Consider the following 19277-nt stretch of genomic DNA (forward strand, 5'->3'; position numbering starts at 1 on the left):
TTTTTTTTTGAAAAGCAAAGTATCCCTTTTATTATAATTTCTTTTTACACAACCTTTTCAACCTAGATTCAGGTATCTTAACTACCCATCTCTTTCATCAAAGGAGAAGGGTCCTGCACATTACAATAGGCAAAAAAGGCTTTCAGGAAATAAAATATTTTCAATTGATCCATTACAATTTTTTCAATTTTCTTGAGTACACTGGAAAGTGGGAAAGACAGGAGGAAAAATGGTACTGCAAACAATGAGACTGTAATAATCCTATTTAGGTTGGTAGTAAATTTTATGACTTTTTTTCCCTCCAAACAGGTACAAAGGAGGTTCAAGTGCTCTATGTGGATGCTTTCTATACCTAAATAATTTTCTTATTCCCAGTACTCCTAGCCAGTATCTAAACTGTCTGAAACATATTAAGATTGTTCAAATTAACCCTGGGCAATCACAAGCAAGGGAGAAGTACATCTTCTAGAAATACCGAATAGTGACATCTCAATGACATTATCAGAATTTAGAAATGCCAATTCAAGCTGGAGAATATGACGTGGCAAGTTATTAAAAAGGTAACAAAATCAGACTAATAAAGAGTATGAAATACAGATTTTCAAGATTAAAAGAGCTCCTTGGAAACACAATGAAATAAACAATGGCAGGGGGAGCAGAACATAAATGGGGCTTAGATAGTTTACTTATATAGACTCTTTACTATGCTAGCATTCCTTTCTCAAAAGGAAAAATATAAACTCCATGAAAAATATTTTAAAGTTTATTGCAAACTGCTACAATAATTTATTGTCAGCAAATGGTAGCTGTGAAAGAGGACTCCCACCACCAACAAAGGGGAAGTATAGGAGTTTCCAATTGGAACTAACTAGTTGCTTTTTATGGGGAGGGGAGTGTGATACAAAGGAGAACATATTCCCCCATCCCAGAGAAGTGCCGTTCCCCCCCTTAATGCAATTTGCTTTTGTATAGGTGGATAAAATATCTGATGACTAACCAGTGCAAGTGAAGTTCATGAAGACAAAGTCTAGGTGTGACAAAGACAAAAAGGTAAGTGTGGGATATAGATGCTAGTTAGTGAAACAGTATAAAACGGAACTTTGTTGTACACCCACTCAATCCATCTTAGTATTTTCAAATCTAATCAACATACCAATTAAAACTGCAAACCCCTCGCTGTGGGCAGGAAAGCATATTCTGCATCCCTTCTATCTTTTCTGTATTCCTTCTATCCGTATTCCATGTTCTACCCTCACATTGGAGAGATGGCAGATCTGCAACACTCTGAAACAATAGTGCATTTAAGACTATTTACTGTGTCTCACTCCCTATTCCTTGGCATCCCAACCACCGACACTAGTGGGTGTACAGTAAGCCTCTTTCAGGGATGACATTGTTACCCCCCTTTTGGAAAAAATAAATCAAAGAGAAAACTGACAAATTTGGTAGTTTTAGTGTTTGTGAAAAACAAGTTGTTTCTTATTTTGTTCTCAGCAAAACTTCATTCTTTCCAACAGCCATCACACATTTCTGACAATAAACAAATAGGGTAAGTTTTCAGTTCCGGCTTCTGAGGTACATAGGATAGGAATTGCCCTTCTAAGACTCTAAAAATCAGTCAAAATAAGTTTTTAGTCTTTTGAGAGTTACAAGCTTGTACAAAAATGCCCATGTATAGCAATAAGCAATCCACACCCCATGAAAATCTATCTGAAGGGAAGTGGTAATTCCCAGAACTTCAGGTGAAAGCCAAAGCCATTATCATATAGCCTAACTTTGTCTACTGAAGTCTTTTCTGAGGTGTTACTAAAAGAGAAACAAATCAGCAGTTTTCTTTGACTTACTTAGGACTCTTACACTTTGTTCTTTCTCTAACAGTGTCTAATAGGGAGCTGCCGCAAACCAATGATAAAGCAAAGCAAAAAACAAAAACAACAACAAAAAAACAAACCAAAACAACCAACAGGCAAGAAGGGTGATACATAAAAGGAAATGATAGAGACAAAAGGAAATTCACAAGAAAAAAAAATCTCATATCTGTAATTCAGACCTGAACAACCATCCTCATCCCCTCAAATTTCCTTAAATCTCAATGCTCTTAAAATCTCAAAGAGCACATTGGTTACCACAAACCCATTATCCTTCCCTAAGAAGGCTTCCAAAAAAAGAACTAGGCTATTGTAGTGATTTTGTTAGTGCTGAGAACCAGCTTTCTTTAAAGGCCACTGGAGAGCTATGATTTTAGAGGCTGGCTGTGCTTTTCAACCCTATACCTTGCCTTCAAAGTACCTCTTGTGGAAAGGATCCCATGTCAGAATAATCTAATCTCTCCCAGCCCCACAAAATATAGCAACGAAGACCCCCCCCCCCAAAAAATCAGACTTTCCATTAATAAATAAGGAATCTCAGGTTCCACAACACAAAAACACACATGTTCAAAGTGCAAATTTCTGCCATTAGCCTGGGACTTTTCTCACTGTCTCACTAATACACAGCCCTATCTTACAGTCAAAAAGACTGTGTAGAGGGCAGCCCCCTCCCTCTTGGGAGCCTGCTTCCAAGCAAATAAGCACCATTAAGAGCCATATGAAGGTTTGGGAGGGGGAATGAGGTGCTGGGATCAAAGAGGAGGGAGGTGGTCCACATGTATCCTTCCTTTCCAAAACCCAGTGGGGAATGGAGAAAGAGGGGTGAGAAACATGTGCTGTTTTAACAGCACATCCTGTTAAGGGGCCCTAAAGTGCCAATTCAAGCTGCCAGCCTCCAGAGATTAGAATTATATAGTATTTGAGGATAAGTGTGTTGCAGTGGGTAGAAGCCAGAACCATAGGGCAGCAGTGGAGGAGAAGATAGGATTGAAAGGACAGTAGTATACTATTGAGTCAAAAGCTGATCCACAGCACATCGGAGTTATGGGTTGGAAAGGGGATCTGCCAATTGAGCAGAAGTCTGCTGCTGGCTGGAACCGAGTATGAAGATTAACCCTCACTTTTAGAGCTGCTGCTGCTTTTTGTCTACCTTTCTGTTAAAGGCAACATCAATTTTATAAGAGGGAGAACAGAGGGAGCTCTTGGGATGGGTTTGTGTGTGCTGTGATCCACAATGGAAAGAGCAGGCCCTTCAGTTATTTTACTAGATTTTAAATGCTTTAAATTTTTTTTGTCCTTTTTATCTTTTAAATACAAAGTCTGAACTGTCCCAGTGTCCAAAGTCTTCCTTTCCACTAAGGTCCAGTAGAGTCTGAATCTTCAATCAGAACCTCTGTGGTAGCACCGGGAATATCCGAGTTCATGACCAGCCCTTCAGTGCCCCCACTGCTGCCACTTCCCACAAAGATCTTTCCATCAGCCATCAGGCTCACCCGTTCTGTCCCACTGCAGTACGACTTTGACATCCCTTCAGCTTCTAGCAGCAGGCACTCTCCAGAAGTTGAATTTCCCAAGGGCTCAGGAAGAAGAGGAAGACCCTGACCATCTGCAGGTTGTGTCAGGGACTCTGGGTTAGTGCCCAGGATATCTGTGCTGGTGATGAGGGCGCCTGCATTGGCAGCCAGAGCTTCTGCAATCAGCACCTCAGGGTGGCTTTTTTGCTTTGTGTGCCACTACGCTGTCCTTCTTCTCAAATTTTTTGCCACAGATATTGCAAGAAAACTGGTAGAAGGAGTCTGCATCATGCTTCTTCATGTGCCAATTAAGGGATGCCTTTTGTCGACAAGTAAATCCACAGATCTCACATTGTAATGGCTTCTCGCCAGTGTGAATCATCCTGTGCACTGCCAGATTGTGGGAACTCTTGAAGGCCAGAGCACAATACTCACAGATATAATCCCTTTGATCAGTATGATGTTTGGCATGTCGCAGAAGTTGTTTCTGGAGCCTAAAGAGTCGTCCACAGGAGGGATGGGGACATACATATTTCTTCTTCAGCAAATGCTGGTATTTAATGTGATGCTGCAAATAGCGAGGGTGAGCAAGAACAGTTCCACATCCTTCCATCTCACAACGGACATATTGAATTGGAGGTTTTTTCCTCCTTTTGGGTAAACGTGGACTTTTGTCATCTTTTCGCCTTCTTCCTCTCTTCCTAGGAGGTTCCTCATCTTCCCTAATTTCATTCTCTTCTTCTTTCATCTCCACTTCTACTTCCACTTTAATTTCCTTCTTTTCTTTCTCTTCTTTCACCTTCCCTGATTTTCTCCGTGGCTTTGGGGTTTCCCTTTCTAAGTGAGGTTTGTAGGTCTAGTCTCTTGGATCATCTTTAAATGGTATTTCTTCTTCACTGATTAGCATCTCTTCTTCCTCCTCCTCTTCCTCATCACTACTAATGCCACCAGGAGACTGATGTTCTTCTGCAACTTCATAATCAAGCTGATCTGTAATTGGTTCTGACTTGCAGATGAGCTGCAATGACCCAGTCTTGGAGCGAGAACTTCGAGTGTTTTCTGTATCTCGAAGGCGAGAGATAGATGTCCTGCTACTACTGCGCCAGCCCCTGCTAGGTCTAGATGCAGCAACGGAAACTTCCTGAGGGAGAGCAGACTCGTCTTCTTCCTCTTTCTCTTCCTTAGGATCTTTATCAGTTGTTATTTTTCTACGCATAGGAGCCGCGGACTCTTCTTGCCGTGAACTGGAGACGGGGCCTTGGCGGCCTGGGACTGCTGCCCTGGGGCGTCGAGAGGCCTGGCGCTGGGGCTGCTCCTCCGCCGGCGGGGATACTCGGCCTTCCTCCGGCGGGACACAGCGGCGGCGGCGGCGGCGGCCGCAGCGGCTCGGCCTCGGTCCCGACCTCCCCTCAGCACGCGGCTGCTCGTGGTCCCCGCAGGCGCCGCCGCCGCCACCTCAAGGGGCCGTTGTTGGGGCTCCTCTGGAGCCGCCTTGGCCGCCGCCGCCTCTCCCCCTTCCTGGTCCTGCTGCTCGGGGGTCTCGGCTCTTCCGTCTCCCCCGGCATCGGGGCTCGTCCGTCCCCCACCCCCTCGTTCCAGGCGGTGGAGGCGGAGGCGGCGGCGGCCGCGACGCTGCTCCCCCTGCCCCCCTCGCCTCCTGGAGCGTCCGGCTCACTCTCACCCTGAGCTCCTTTCCCCCCTCCCCTCCGCCCGCTCCGAGGATACCCCCCCCACCCCCTGCCACTCAAGACCCGCTACCGCTGACGGCACGCGCGCGCGCCCGCCACAAATGCTCAGCGGACCTACAAATATTTTTTTAAAAAAGAACAAATGATGCAAATCCTTGTTTTTTTGTTCTTCTCTTCCAAGTGCAGGGAGACAGAAACCAACAAATAGATAAGGATCTTGTCTGTTAAAGGTGTTGAGTATTTTGGACAAATCTAAAGGAGTAAGGTGGGTGGGCATACTGCCCTGTGTGCAAGACTGGTGAACCTCGTGGAGAAAGTAAGGTCGGATCAAATGCTGGAAGGAGTGGAGTGAGCAGCAGTGTGGGCATCAGGCGAAGAGTATGCATGGCAGAGACCCATGGGAGCTTGAGGCATGGATAGGGTAGAGAGCAGGGAGCATGGAGGATGGTAACCTACTACTAACACTTGATCTGATGTGGACCAGGGATCCTGAGGCAGCTTCCCTTGGCATAGCCCTGAGTGCTGCTTCTTGCTCTAGGTCTCCACTTGCCACCCATTGAAGCATTATTGCTTATCTGATGCCTGAGAGTATTTTATTTCCTGTCATGTCCCAGGTTAATGATGACACTAAGAGACAACACCCATGTCTGGTGGAGTTAGTTCCCCAAGATGCCTCAACAGGCACACAATTACAACTTCAAAAAGTTGAGTGCCTCAAATTTTTCATTTTCCAAATCTGTCTCACCTAAAAAAAGCCAGAAAGAAATGTTTTACTTTAACTCAGTTATGAAGTTAGCTGAATTCCAGCTAGAACTTTCCATTAATGTGTTGGTGTATTGGATGGATATTTGCTGGGAATTTGACTCTAACCCTGTTATGTTGTGTCTTTTTGCTCTAGGTCAGCATTTTCCAAAAGGTATCCTACAGGTATTGATGGATGTTACAGAACATGGGAATTTCGTGATCCAATGCAGTGCTACGCAGACCAGGAACCAGACCAGTCAAAAGCGATGACTGGTCTGGGACAAAATGAGTTAAGATATTAAGACTAACGGATTAAACATTTTATATCTGTTTAAGGGAGAAATTTAATGCCTGTTAAGCTAATAACTTGAAATTGTGGGTATGTATCCTTTATGTATTCATTTTGAAATGTTAATTACTCTAGAAGTTTTATTGTATTTTATTAGAGATGCAGACCATGATGTAACTGGAAATTTAAAACTAGTCCCTTGTCATGGGTGGTTTGAGAAGTACTGATCTGACCTGTTTAAAGGGTGCTGAGTTAAAAGGGTTAAACAAGTGTCATTGTACTTCACATTTTTCACATCTGTGTGCTGACAGTAGCTAGAAAGTGTGGATTCAGCCTTTCCTGTTTCTAGGCATACTGAGTCACAGCACCCTATTTCATAGAGTCCTCTGAGACTGCCTGTCTGAACAGTAGTCTTTTCTTTTGGGAAAACTCTGATGGGCTGTTTTTTTTGTTTTGTTTTGTTTTGTTTTGTTTTAATCATCTTGCAAATGTGACTTTGCTCTTCACTGGCTGTCTACCCGTTGATCTCTTGAATTTACTATCTCCTTTTTGCCAAGCTAAAACTGGTGCTGGTAGAATAAATGAATATATTTTCAAATTTATGTAAAAAGTTCAGAAAATGATTTTGAAAACTATGTAACTTTTCTTTTGGCCCCTTTCATCCTTGATGACTTGTAGAATTGGTTTTATTCAAATAGGTCACTTAACTAGTACATTGTTTTTTGTTTTTTTGGTTTCTATTTTGCTAAGGATAAGGAGTTATTTTCATTGGAGCCATTTTACCCAGGACCCAGAACATAAAACTTAAACAGTGTTTCAGATTCTAGAATTTGGGAAATAAATTAGGCACAGACTGTCTCTGTTCTAGTAGTTTGTTTGTGTTTGTTTTGTTTTGTTTTGGGTTCTGAGGGTTTTATCCAGTACTCTTGCATTGAGCTACTCCCTCAACCCTTTTAATTTTTTGAGACAAATTGTCTTTAAAGTTCGTAGGATCAGTGAAGCTGAGTTACTTCAGGAAGATCACCTTGGTGGAGCAAGTCTTTGACCCTAAGCCGCCCAGTGCCAGAGACTGTTCTCTCATTTACTCTGCTGGGGCCCTTGCCAACTCAGTACATGAATAATAGAAAAACAGAAAACACCTTGTTCAGTGTGATAATAGTGTCTCTATTTCCTGTCATTGATGTGGGGGCTCAGTGACAGCATTATGTTGAAGCCTTCAGTTCCACCTATGTACAGCAGAGCAAGCACCATCCATGTTTCTGTTTGCTGGATTTTTAGTATATCTCAGAGGGATTAACAACTTTTTTCATTGAATCCTGAGAATTGACAAACCCTCATTTTAGATAAAGGGGCAATTTAATGTAAATATAATGTGGTACTCTTTCTGTGGCTTTCTGTAATGTAAATCATTAGCAGACGACTTACTTTACACCCAAACTGTCATTTGCCTATTGTAGAAGAACATGAAGTTCTAACATCTACTTGGGAATAGCACAGGTCACTAGAGTGTGCAGCCAGGTGTCTTTGAGTGGACAACCTGGCTCAAATTCTAGTATCTGGTGTCATGTTCAATTAATAAAATACTGTTCAAATTCCAGGTCTTAATTTCTGAATAAATAAGTCATGGTTCAGAAATTGTTATTATAATGGTGTTTAACCAACACACAACATACTTTTGTAGAATACTTTCGTGGGAAGTTAACATATAGATAGATGTCGGTGATTTTCTCCTGGCTATGTATTTTTCCTTGAATGCCATTTGTAGGATTGGTACATATGTGGGCATAGGAGAGGGAGGAATGAGGGAAATAGGACAGTGGAGAAGAGTGATGAAGAGGGGGAGAGACAGTAGGTAATGGAAAGTCATCATTCCTGTCTAAAGGAGCAGGTGGTCCTCCCTCTGCTCCCTCTTCTGTATCTTTTTTTTTTTTTTTTGGTCTCTTGCTGGCAGCAATCTTCCCAGTCCTGAATATTGTGAATCTTTATGCTTAAACTGGGGCCTTTGTTCTTCTTGAGCTAAACTCTCCACAGGTGTTCAGGTCATGCCATGAGGAGAGTTTCTCAAAGTGCCCCAGTGTTGATCCTTAACAGACACCTGCTATGAGAAGAGGAGGTGTCCATCCCAGCCTGCAGGTGACATGTTCCTCAGTGTATGATGAAGCAGTGTCACTGAAGTCTCTTCATCAAATGAGCTCCTGAGTCAGTTATCTGGCTGCACAGCCAGGAACCCTGAGTCATTCTGGACACCTCCTTTTGTCTTAACCCTGAGTCCATCCCATCATTAATCACTCCAAGAATAGCTACAATCTGTCCCCCTCTCCCCACTACCCCCATGTAGTGACTGACTGTCACCCAGACTACCCAGAGTCTCCTAACTGGTCCTCCCACCCTCTCTCTATATTCTGCACATGGAATTTCACATTTACTCATGCACATATGTGACCCCACACACAGGTTGCTTAAAGCCCTTCATTGGATTCTCATTGCTTTTGAACCCCATATTTTCACAGGAGCTGCAGGGCCTTACCATCCCTTGTTCTTTGTCTTCCAGCCCCCTTGACCTCCTCCAGTAAGTTTGCATTTTGCTGCCTTGTCTGTTCTCTTTCCCTTCACTAGAAAGTTCTCTGCCTAATGTTCAAACAGCCTCTTCCCTGCTTACACTGTCTTTACTTATGTCACTTCTTTGGTAGGGATTTTCCCACCACAACTTGTCCCCTCTTAGAGCATCTTACAGAATTTTTGTAGCTCTAATTTCAATACATAATCTTTCTTGTCAAAGTTATTTAATATTTGCCTTGAAGATCTTGAAGATTTCTCTGCAAGAGAAGTTACAGTGAAAGAAGAAAATCTGAAGCTAAGATCAGAAAACCAAGTTCTTGAACAATATATAGAAAACCTCATGTATGCTTCTAGTGATTCTCAAACAAGTGACACAAAAAGAAAAACAAAATAAGGGATTGGTTTCCCTTCTGTTTTATGGAATTTCTGCTGCTCATTTTTTTCCTTTAAAGTTTGGATAAATTCCTAAAATTATAGTACTTTTTTGTGGCTTTATTGAATATTTATGAAGATAATTGCAGATCTAGGCAAAATTAACTGCATAGCAAGAGACATCCATGAGTTTGTGTATTATGTTAGTCTATGAAAATGTGCAAATGTATTGTAGAGACTTTATAATGAGAACTGCATATATTTATGAGACTTGAAAATGAATGTTTTATCAAATTTGCTTTCATATATAGGTTTAGCACTATCTTTTCTTATATAGGCTTAGTAAAATATATAAGAAAATAACCACCATGTTGTGAAAAAGTGAACAAAGTCACGTACTAAATGCACAGCTTTATGTACCCTGTCTCTCACTTGTGCCTAAAATTTCCCCTCCCCTAAGAGAAAAAAAAAGATTTCACATTTGGAAAAGTAATTTTAATAGCTAATCACTTTTGAGTGTAACCTGACTCTAGTTGTTGAAACTCAACAAAAATAAGATACTCTGTTAGCTAGGGCTTGTCCTGTGTGATATTTAATAATGAGAGAGGATTGCTGGTTTGTCTTTAGGCAATTGGAAGATGGACTAAAAGTATAAAATGGACTCATACTGGGAAGATTTGTTTAAATCTTTATTTTGCATGAAATTTATTTTGCATGAAATAACCCACTTGTTACCTGGAAGGATAAGGGTTCTGATCATGTGTGTGTTCAAGATAGAAAATCTTGAGAAAAAATAGAAATGGGGCAGGACTTGGTAAGTACTAGTAAGTAACTCCAAATGCTTTCACTCCAGATTTTTGTTCCCTCTGGCAGAATAGATTTTTGGTGAATTAAATATAAATATGAACGTACATTAAGTTTGAATAACTTTATGTAAGCCACATATTAGGGAGGTCAATTAGATCAACTCTTGCAAAATTCCTTAAAAAAGTTTATTAGTAAGAGAATCATGAACACATGATAAAATATACATGTACAATAATGGTAATTTTAATCTTAGTACTTTAGGACTTTATTTTCCCAGAAATTTTTGTAATTCAACCATTTAGTTTGCAGAGGTTAAGTCATTCTTTAACAATTTTTTTAGATTTATTTTTTAGATTCCATTTGGTCAGGGAATTCATATTGGAAATAATATTAAGATAAGAGGAAAAGAGATTACTAACATAGCTTAAGGTTATTAGATTCGGACTATTTTAATCATGGAATAATCTTGTGTATTAGTGTAAGATTTTATATGTGACTTTAGCTGTATGAATATATAATTAAACCACAAAAATTTTGCATCCCTTTTGTGACCTAATTTACAAATATTTAAGGTTGTGTTACAGTTCTGATTTGCTTTTTAATAAAAAGCTCTTACATAAGAAAGAAAAGCATTTTGACATTTCCACCTTATGGAATACTTCAGGAGTTAAAAAAATAAACCAGCTTTAAGTGAAAGGATAGTAATCTGAAGGTTGTATTTTCAAGTCAAAAGAGGAAGTTATAGAGAAATAACTTGTATTTTCTTGTTTGTGGGAAAGGCACACCATCAATGGCATACATGTGCACATGCATGCACACACAGACACACACACACACAGACACATATTTTTATTTAATATGTGTAGACTCCAGGCCGATGGTGATAAACCCATCCTAATTCCCTCTTAAGTTTGGGAGCCATCTCATCAAAAGTTATAAAAAGTATATTTCTATTTTCTGTAAATACTAGATTTTGTATTTGGCCTGGCCATATTTTGAGGTTTTAAACTTGCTTGGAATGCCTTCCCTTGCATTGAACTCACCCATGCCTGGATTTTCCTGAGCAGTTAACAAACCTCTCTGAAAATTTAGTGGTGCCTCTTAAATTCTGATGTTGGGATCTGAATTTATTTTCTGTCTTGAAATGTTGAGCCATTTATATCATTAATTACTATCTGCTTTTGTGTTATGCTTGTCAAAATCCTGTTAGCTGTTAGTTCTCAAGACACCCCCCTTTGCAACTTGTTGTGCTACAAAACCTCTTTCCTTAAATCTGGGGTGCTGACCTCTAGCCCATGTTGGGAGAGACAGCCACTGATCAGCTCTCTTTGTGTACACAAATAGAAGCTTTCTTTAATTTGACTTAAAAATGGAGTTGTTAGTCTTTTCTTTGCATCAGGGTTCAACAATGTACAAGAACCAGCAGCAGTCAATGCCTCTGTAGAAGGAAAAGGCACTAAACAGAAGGAACTAGGGGGAGACTTATGTTTCCAGTTATTCCTTTTTGTGCCATTTCAATATTTAGGATCTTGCACTTTATTCAAAAGTAAAAAATTGAAAATAAAAAAAACGTTTTGTTTAGCTTTAAAGCAACTGACATATGCTGTGTTTTTAGGTTGGAGTACTATCTCCTTCACAGCCATTAGGTTGGGTTGTCTGGACCCAGGGAAGACACCTGTAGCTAGTGTTTGCTTTTGTTTTGCAGGACTTTGTTGGCACTAGGATGTCATGTGAGTATTTTGGATGAATACACTGAAGAAAAGGTGAAAAAAAATGAAGCCTCCAAAGAAGTAAGTTGAGTGACAGGCTGTATCCACCCTTCAGGGTGCTGTTAGTGAAGCCTATGCAGATTGAGGGAGACCTGGGTGCCTTGCTTGTACTTGGCCATCCACTGCAGATTAAAAAATTCATATGAGCTGAATTACATATGCTTCTTCATGTTTGTGGTGGACAGTAGACTCTCAGGTTGCTGAGAGGAAAAACTAAGCTCAGTGTGTGTTTGAGAGTATTTTATAAAAAGAGTCTTATTTCTATTGTTTGAGCACTTATATCTGAATTCATGACTTCATGTGACTTTCCATTTCTTATCAATTGTTTATAATTTTATTTGCTTTTATTCAGAAAACATGTTTGAGGAATAATTATAAAGCAAGTTTTGTTATCCCTATTTGAAGATGAGAAAGCCAAGCAGACACATGCTGAGTGGCTCTGCCTGTAGCAATGCTTAGCCTTGTAAACTCTGCATCCTCATTGCTAACAGTCCTTGAAGTTACCTGCTTCATAGGGAAGTGTTAGGTACTAAATGATCAGGTATATGATAAATGGTAGCTACTTTGTGATGTTATTATTTTCTCATTTATATTTACTTAAATGTGTGAATAGTCTCAAAGGTATAATTTTATGGTATGTTTCATACATTTATGTTTTGAAGTGATCCTTTCTGCTCAGTTTCTTGTGTATCTAATGGTAAAAGATAAACTATCTGCCATCAGAATCTATGTAAAAACCATATGAAAACATTGATAACTGATAATTTTACATTGTCCATTTTTCTCTGAACTGTATTTCTACTCCATTTTCCCCACTCTAGATCACACCTTTGGGTGATGTCCTTTTGACAAGAAGACTTTGCCTTTGAGTAAAATTGCAAGATCAGTTGCAGTGTTCATGTTCACAATTTTTGTTATTAAAAAGCTCATTGTATTCAGCGAACCAAAAATCATTGCTGTTTATAACAAAAAATCCTGTTTAATGATTTTTTCTGTTGACAACTCAATAAATTCTTTGTGGAATTTTTTAAGAACAAAATAATTGGAAACCACCTAACTTGCAAAAGAATTCATTATCCTCCTGTTACAGCCATTTATATTTTTTTCAGGTTTTTGGAATGTATATGAAAAAGGCATTATTAGTGCTACAAAGATTAAAAAAATAAAAATTCCAACACAACAAATAAGTATTCCTGCTTTTCTTTCACATGGGAAAGAAAATGGAATTATTAATTTCATGTTATTTTGCAAGCATAACATAGTTATTTTTTATATTGCTCTCTGTGTGTATAATGTGTGTTATGTGTATGTTTGTGTTTCACTAAAATCTTGGGGTACAATTCACCTTGTTCCATTAGTGTATTTTTACCCATGTAACCTAGTTGGTAAAAGCTGGCTTTCACTTTCAAAATAAATAGTTAAAATAATTATCTTTTGTCATAAAAAGTCTGACTTTCTTTTCTGTTTAATCAAATGCATTAATTTATGTCCATGTAACAATTCTCTGAGTTCTGATTTCTAAATTTAAGACAGTGTTTGCAGTATGTCTTCTAGAGCAGCCCAGTCCTCTTCCTGTGGAATTAAATAAGAACTCCTCTCATCTGCAGTCTGTGCTATTTCCTAACTCACCATGAAACACCATTTAATTTTTACTCCATTTGCCACAGTTAGGGAATTGATAGTAACTGGCATCAACATGGATGTAGGTCAGCATAACCTGAAATGTTGGAGAGTTTCAGAACCATTTTAAAGAACTTTGGCATCATCACACAAAGTTGTGTATTCACACATCTTCTCAGCCAGTGTCTCCACCCTTGGAGAGGTGCCCTTGAGAAAGGGGGTGCCAAAAGACTTTCAAGTATTGCCTTAGTGATATCATTTACAATAGAAAAATAAATAAATAAAAAGGCAGTATTGGGGGTGAGTGGAATATTCTTCAGAAGGAAAATGAATGATTTTCCATATAGTCTTAATATAATGAATGAATTATAGTTATGAATGTCAATGCAGGCAAACATAAAACATAGTGTTGAGGATAGAAAAAACATCTCACCAGGTGACATAAAGTCAAGACACTGTACAAAGGCAGTCACAAACTACATATGTGCACATGTGGATTTTGTTATACACTGAAGGTTCTCTTGCAGATAAGTAGAAAAATGATGGACTAGTCAGTCCGTGGAGATCAGATCATTGATTTCAAAATGGTAAAAGTACTAGATTTCTCCCTTGCATCATATACAGACATTTGCAGGAAGAGATCCAATTGCATAAGACAGAAGATTTTGAAGTCAACAGCGTAGGCTATCTTCATGACCTTGGAGAGGGGAAGACTTTTTTGAAAGCAATGAAGCACTCATTCACACTTCATTTAAAACATTAATTCAATAAAATATTCTTGGAGAGGACTTTTCATCATATCCTGTGTAATGTGTGTCATTCCCTTTGCCTTGCTTTATCTTTCCAATCATACTTGTGATATGGTATCACTTATTTGCCTATTTTCCACCCTGGCTTCCTTCTTTTTAAAACCCCATGCTTGTGATTAATTGCTCCTTAGATACTATTGAGTAAACAGAAAAATCTAATAAATTTTACTATATTGAAAAACTTATGTACATCAAAAGGGATGATAAACTAAGTGAAAAACCTTGCAGAACAACACCAAGACTCCTATACCCAATTAGATGTTCTGATAGAATAGTTAGAAGAGGGTACAGATAATTTACATCTAATAAACATGAAAGACACTCAACATAACTAATATCAAGACAATATATGTTAAAATCCCAATGAAAACCTATTATGGCCCCACCAGTTTAGCAAAAACTAAGTAAATTCATGGGACTATTAATTAGTACAACTACTGTGAGGACCAATGTAGCCTGATCTCATAAGGCTGGAGTGGGCCTTGTTATTTCTTATCCAGACATGAGACTTATAGAGGCTTTTGCATACAAACAAACCTGAAAAGACAATTCACTGGAGAATAAATTGTAGTGGCAGGAAATTGGAAAGAACTTAAAGGTCTTCTGACTTGAGAATCTAAAACTAATTTTCAGTAGAGTAGTTAAAACAAATTCATGATAGCTAACTGAAGCTGCAGAACTAATCTTGAATACATTGGGGGGTGTCTTGAGAACTTATAGATAACAGGATTTTGACAACCATAATACAAAGGCAGGTAGTAAGTTAAAGATCTACATGGCTTAATATGTAATGGTAGGGAAAATATTTAGATCCAAACATTAGAATTCATGAAGCATTGCTGATGTTTCAGAGAGGGTTGTTATTTGGTCAGGGGGAGCCACGATATATGAGGTGTCACTAAGGTTTTAGAGAGGGTTGTTATATGGTCAGGGAAAACAAGGCATGGGTGAGTTCAAGGCACAGGCAGGAATTCCACACAAGTTTAGAAATCACAGTAATTTTTAGTAAAACAGAAATTAACTTTTCATGACTTCATAATGAGATGGCTCCCAATTTTAAGATGGAATTAGACTGTATTCATTACTAGGATTACTCAATTTCAAATTCAGGGCATTTTTGACATGTATGGAAATGTCATGAGGTACTCCGTAAACCATTTTTTATGTGTCAGCTAAAAAATAAATTTAAATGTGAACATTTGCTACAAGCACATTATTCTGCTTCGTAGCCTTGCTAATGAAAACCATCCTCAAATCAGTTGGTTTTGGGCTGAGATTGACACTCAGTGGTAGAGCACTTGCCTTGTACATGTGAGGCACTGGGTTCAATCCTCAGTACCACATAAAATAAACAAATAAAGGTATTTTGTTCATCTACAACTTAAACAAAAAACGATTGGTTTCCCTGTTCTCAGAGGTGAAGTTTCCTACTACTACATTTTTGTACCAGTTCCACATCAAATATCCCTCAGTTAGAATTTTCTCACAAACCCTAAGGTTTTTAGCCAGTCATTCTCGAAAATACTGTGTTATTTTCCCCTACAAGTTACATTGGTATAAGATCTCATTTGTATAGTGAATATCTATGTTTTCAGTGCCAGTTAATCTGCTACTTATTATATGGCAGCTACAGTGATGCCAACACAAAGCCACTAGATGAGGGACTGGGAGTGTAGCACAGTGGTAGAGCACTGTCTACCACGTATGGTGACTGCAAATGCTTCTATCTGAGGAGACTGGATGGAAAATTCTGGGTGTTTTCCTACTCCTCACAGTTTAATATGGCCATTCTGCTTATTTTTAGTTCTGTTTTATTCTCTGATTAAAAATATTGAGAAATCTTTCCTCAAGCAGGATTTCTGTACATGTGTCATAGTAATATTTTATTGAAATTGTTCAAGTAATTTGTACAGTTTTGTCTTTTTTATTTACTGAGATACATTAAAATATCCCATTGCTATTGTGGATCAGACCAACTTTATAATTTTGCCAAGTTATTCATTAAATTTTATGCATGTGCTACCTTGTTAAAAATTAGTGGCCTCAAGAATGCTGAATATGTTCTTATTTATTATCATAGTTTTTATTTTCAACATTTTTTATTAGTTGCTCAAGACAATACAATGATCTTGATGTATCATACATTTGATTTCAATAGGGTATGAATTCTCAATTTTAAGAGATCTGACAAAATAATTACTGTGGATTGTGTACCTCAATATCAATGGAATATGTCCATAGATCCAAAATTGAAAACTGTTTACAATGCATTTGTTAGATTTCACTTTTATATATAAAAGTTTGATGTCTGTATTTAATTTTTGTCATCTTATTTTTGCAGATATCTTTAGAATTTGTTAGGTTTGGGAAAAAAAGAATATTTTTAAGTTCAACTCATTTTTTTTTTCTTTCTGGATTTTTATTTTGTTAACTATCATTGCCATTGCCTCCAAAGAATGAAATTTTATTTTGAAATGGATGAAATCTAGAATGTAATTTTCCATGCATGATAATTTCCCAGCTTCTTGATGTCCAGGTCATAATTCTTTGTATTTGTGGAATTATAGAAAAATTACCCATTTTTAAGAAAGTAGTCTTTACAAAGAAAAAAAAACCCACCAACAAGTAAATGGATAACTCCACATATTTTCATATATATATATATGGAGTTAAATTTTTAAAATACTAGAGTCCCCAAAAGCATAAACTAGCAACTGGATTTTTGTTAATATTCAACAACATACCATGTGAGCATCGGAGACTCTGGATTCCTGGATATCTCCACCTGGGTCAGGACCTTGCTGAGGGCTATTTCCTAGCTGGCTTTCAAGAACTTAAATGTTGGTGATGGTGAGTGCGCTCATTTGGCTCATTCTTAAGTTCATGATACAGTGAAACTATGGTTCTGATGCCTGATGTTGGAGGGTAAGTGAGCCAATGAGCTGGAACTTTTAAGTCCCATGGGTACCATGTGGCCAATTGGATAAGGCACCCTTGAAATAGCTGTAGCAGAAAGGCTGTGCTGCTAGCTTGGATTTTGATAAGGTGTAAATGTCTTTGATGAGTGTAACAAAACAAAGGTCGGGCCAAAGGATGGAGTTCCAGAGTCCTGGAGGACTCAACTTGAATTCCTCTAGTTAATGAGGTGCTTGTAACAATTTCACTTCAGTTCACAAAACTGCAATGAGAATCCATCATGAATATAGGCCTTCTGCTGGAAGCTGAGGTAACTAAGAAGAAAAAGAACCTGGTCTTCTCTTTATGTAGGTTGCAGTGTGCCAGCGGAGGGTGTTGCTTGCATAACCTCTATGGAGCAGAAATGCTCCATAGGAGCTTCATGCAGAGGCATTCTTCTCCTGCAGGGCTTGAGAAAGGATCAGGAGCCCAGCTGTGCAGTAAAGTTGAGGACCTTGGAAAAGCAAGGGGGATGGCGCTTGTCTTCAGAGATGTACTTCTATGGGGTGGCCTATGGCAACATGAGCCTGTGTAAGTTTAAATTAAAGCACATTAATAGTTGCACTTCTCCATCACACTAGCTACATGTCAAGTGCTCAGTGCCCATGAGTGGCTGATGGTGCCTTTAAGTTCTAAGTTAAGTCACTGAACAAGTGTTTAAGCCACTATGACCATGCTTATCAAATACAAAATTGCAAAATAGGAATTTTGTACCTTTATTACTTAATTCTATTTTGAACACATGTATCTCTGAGTAATGAAATTGGAAATCTAATACTCTACCATTCTGGGTGGCTAAATACCAGGGGAAGATGAAAGTTTGATTTTTTCCATGTTTCTTGTCTATACTGGCCAGTACTATGGATAAGACCTGAGATATTGTTTTCATAATTAGTTTTATTTTAAAATATTTGATAATCATGCTTTCCTTTTTTTATCTTCTAAGTATGTTAAAAACCTTTAGACAGAGGTATCAATTTTGTTTGTATATGTGTCACAGCATATTTGCAGATTCCTGGACTGCCCATCCACACTGTTCAATCACATAACTGATGTTAGTGACACAGCACTGTTGCATAGAAGAAGAACCACTGTGGTCCTGAGACAGGTGATGGAATGAGCTGGGGCACCACATTTGTGTAAATAACTTTTTTTTTTGGTTTTAGGCTTAACTTCACAGAGTTTTTAAAATATAAAGAATGACTTGAACTTTATATTGACACCTGTGTCAAATAGTCAATGTAGAATTTTGATGAATTATCCAAAATACTTGTGGTCAGTATTGTTGGACTTTTGTTGGAGGTGCTGGAGAAGCATCCTTGTGGTCTCCAAGTGGTTGGAGTTTGCCCATGCCTGAGACTTTTCACTATTTTTTGGCAGTAAATCTCTCATCATCCCACCCTTAAATTAACTTGACACAAATTCCTTTTTGAAGCTTCTTAATTTGCCTGCCACTACTTTTAAGAGTTCGCAAGCCACTAAAGTGCAAAGGATCAAGTTTGTACACCTGCTAATTTATGGCAACAGAATATTTTTAGGCCAGTGATATGTGGTGATTACTACTGTCCTAGAAGATTTCATAAATGTTCTGTTTTCAATATTTTCTTATTCCTAGCTTGTGTACTAGACTTGACTTGGCACTTTCTGCCATCTTAGTGGTTCCTTCTCATCATCCCTTGCAGAATCAGGGCTGCTTATGCTTCTGTTGGAGCTGTGGGTAGTCATGTGCATCTAAGAATATAGCACGGGAATAGTGAGACATCCACAGACCCAGTGAGGTCTCCCAGTAGCATCAAATGATTCAAAGTGATTTGGGGTCCAGGGCCCTGAGTACATGAGGGGCTGAAATGTAGACACTGTGTGACCCAACAGCGTTGGCACCTGGTGAACTCATCTACAAGAGACCTAAGGACCAAAGGTGCCCTCACCATTATAGCATCAGGAAGACCTGCAAAGAAGGCTATGATGGGAGTCCTAGAGTGATGGTGGGGATTTCCTCAGAATAGCTTAGGTATTACTTATCTGTTGCTCAGTTTTCTGACTGTTTCAAGCAAGGACTCTGGTCTTCCATTGGTGATTTTATTTCTTCCCGTTAGTGCACTGGGGTGGGGTAGTTCCTCTAGAGGCCTGATTGAGGAATGGAAAGTTCAGCCATCCTGAGTTTCCAAGGTGTGCTGAACAGTTGGTCAGATAACCTGGGGGGCAGAGGGAGGATTTATGGAAGGAGACAGAAACCTCTCTGAATGGAGGGCTGGCTGGAAGGAGATGTTTTCCAAGGCAAGT

General features: G+C 38.8%; 1 protein-coding gene and 1 pseudogene across 1 annotated transcript; one reads left to right on the forward strand and one right to left on the reverse strand.

Annotated features, from left to right (window-relative positions):
• Window positions 1-580: 580 nt before the first annotated feature.
• Window positions 581-4962, reverse strand: LOC124081166 (E3 ubiquitin-protein ligase ZFP91-like; annotated as a pseudogene).
• A 3911-nt stretch (window positions 4963-8873) lies between these two features.
• LOC124081165 (short coiled-coil protein B-like) lies at window positions 8874-12750 on the forward strand (the record flags this gene model as incomplete). Its single annotated transcript, XM_046427340.2, has 3 exons — window positions 8874-9848; window positions 11547-11631; window positions 12432-12750. A coding segment is annotated over one exon (183 nt), but the record flags the coding sequence as incomplete, so codon positions are not given.
• Between the last annotated feature and the right edge of the window lie 6527 nt (window positions 12751-19277).

Source organism: Marmota monax, unplaced genomic scaffold, assembly GCF_021218885.2.
Source record: "Marmota monax isolate L192 unplaced genomic scaffold, Marmota_monax_Labrador192_F-V1.1 WCK01_AAM20220418_F8-fsc01674, whole genome shotgun sequence".
In the NCBI taxonomy this organism is placed as follows: domain Eukaryota; kingdom Metazoa; phylum Chordata; class Mammalia; order Rodentia; family Sciuridae; genus Marmota; species Marmota monax.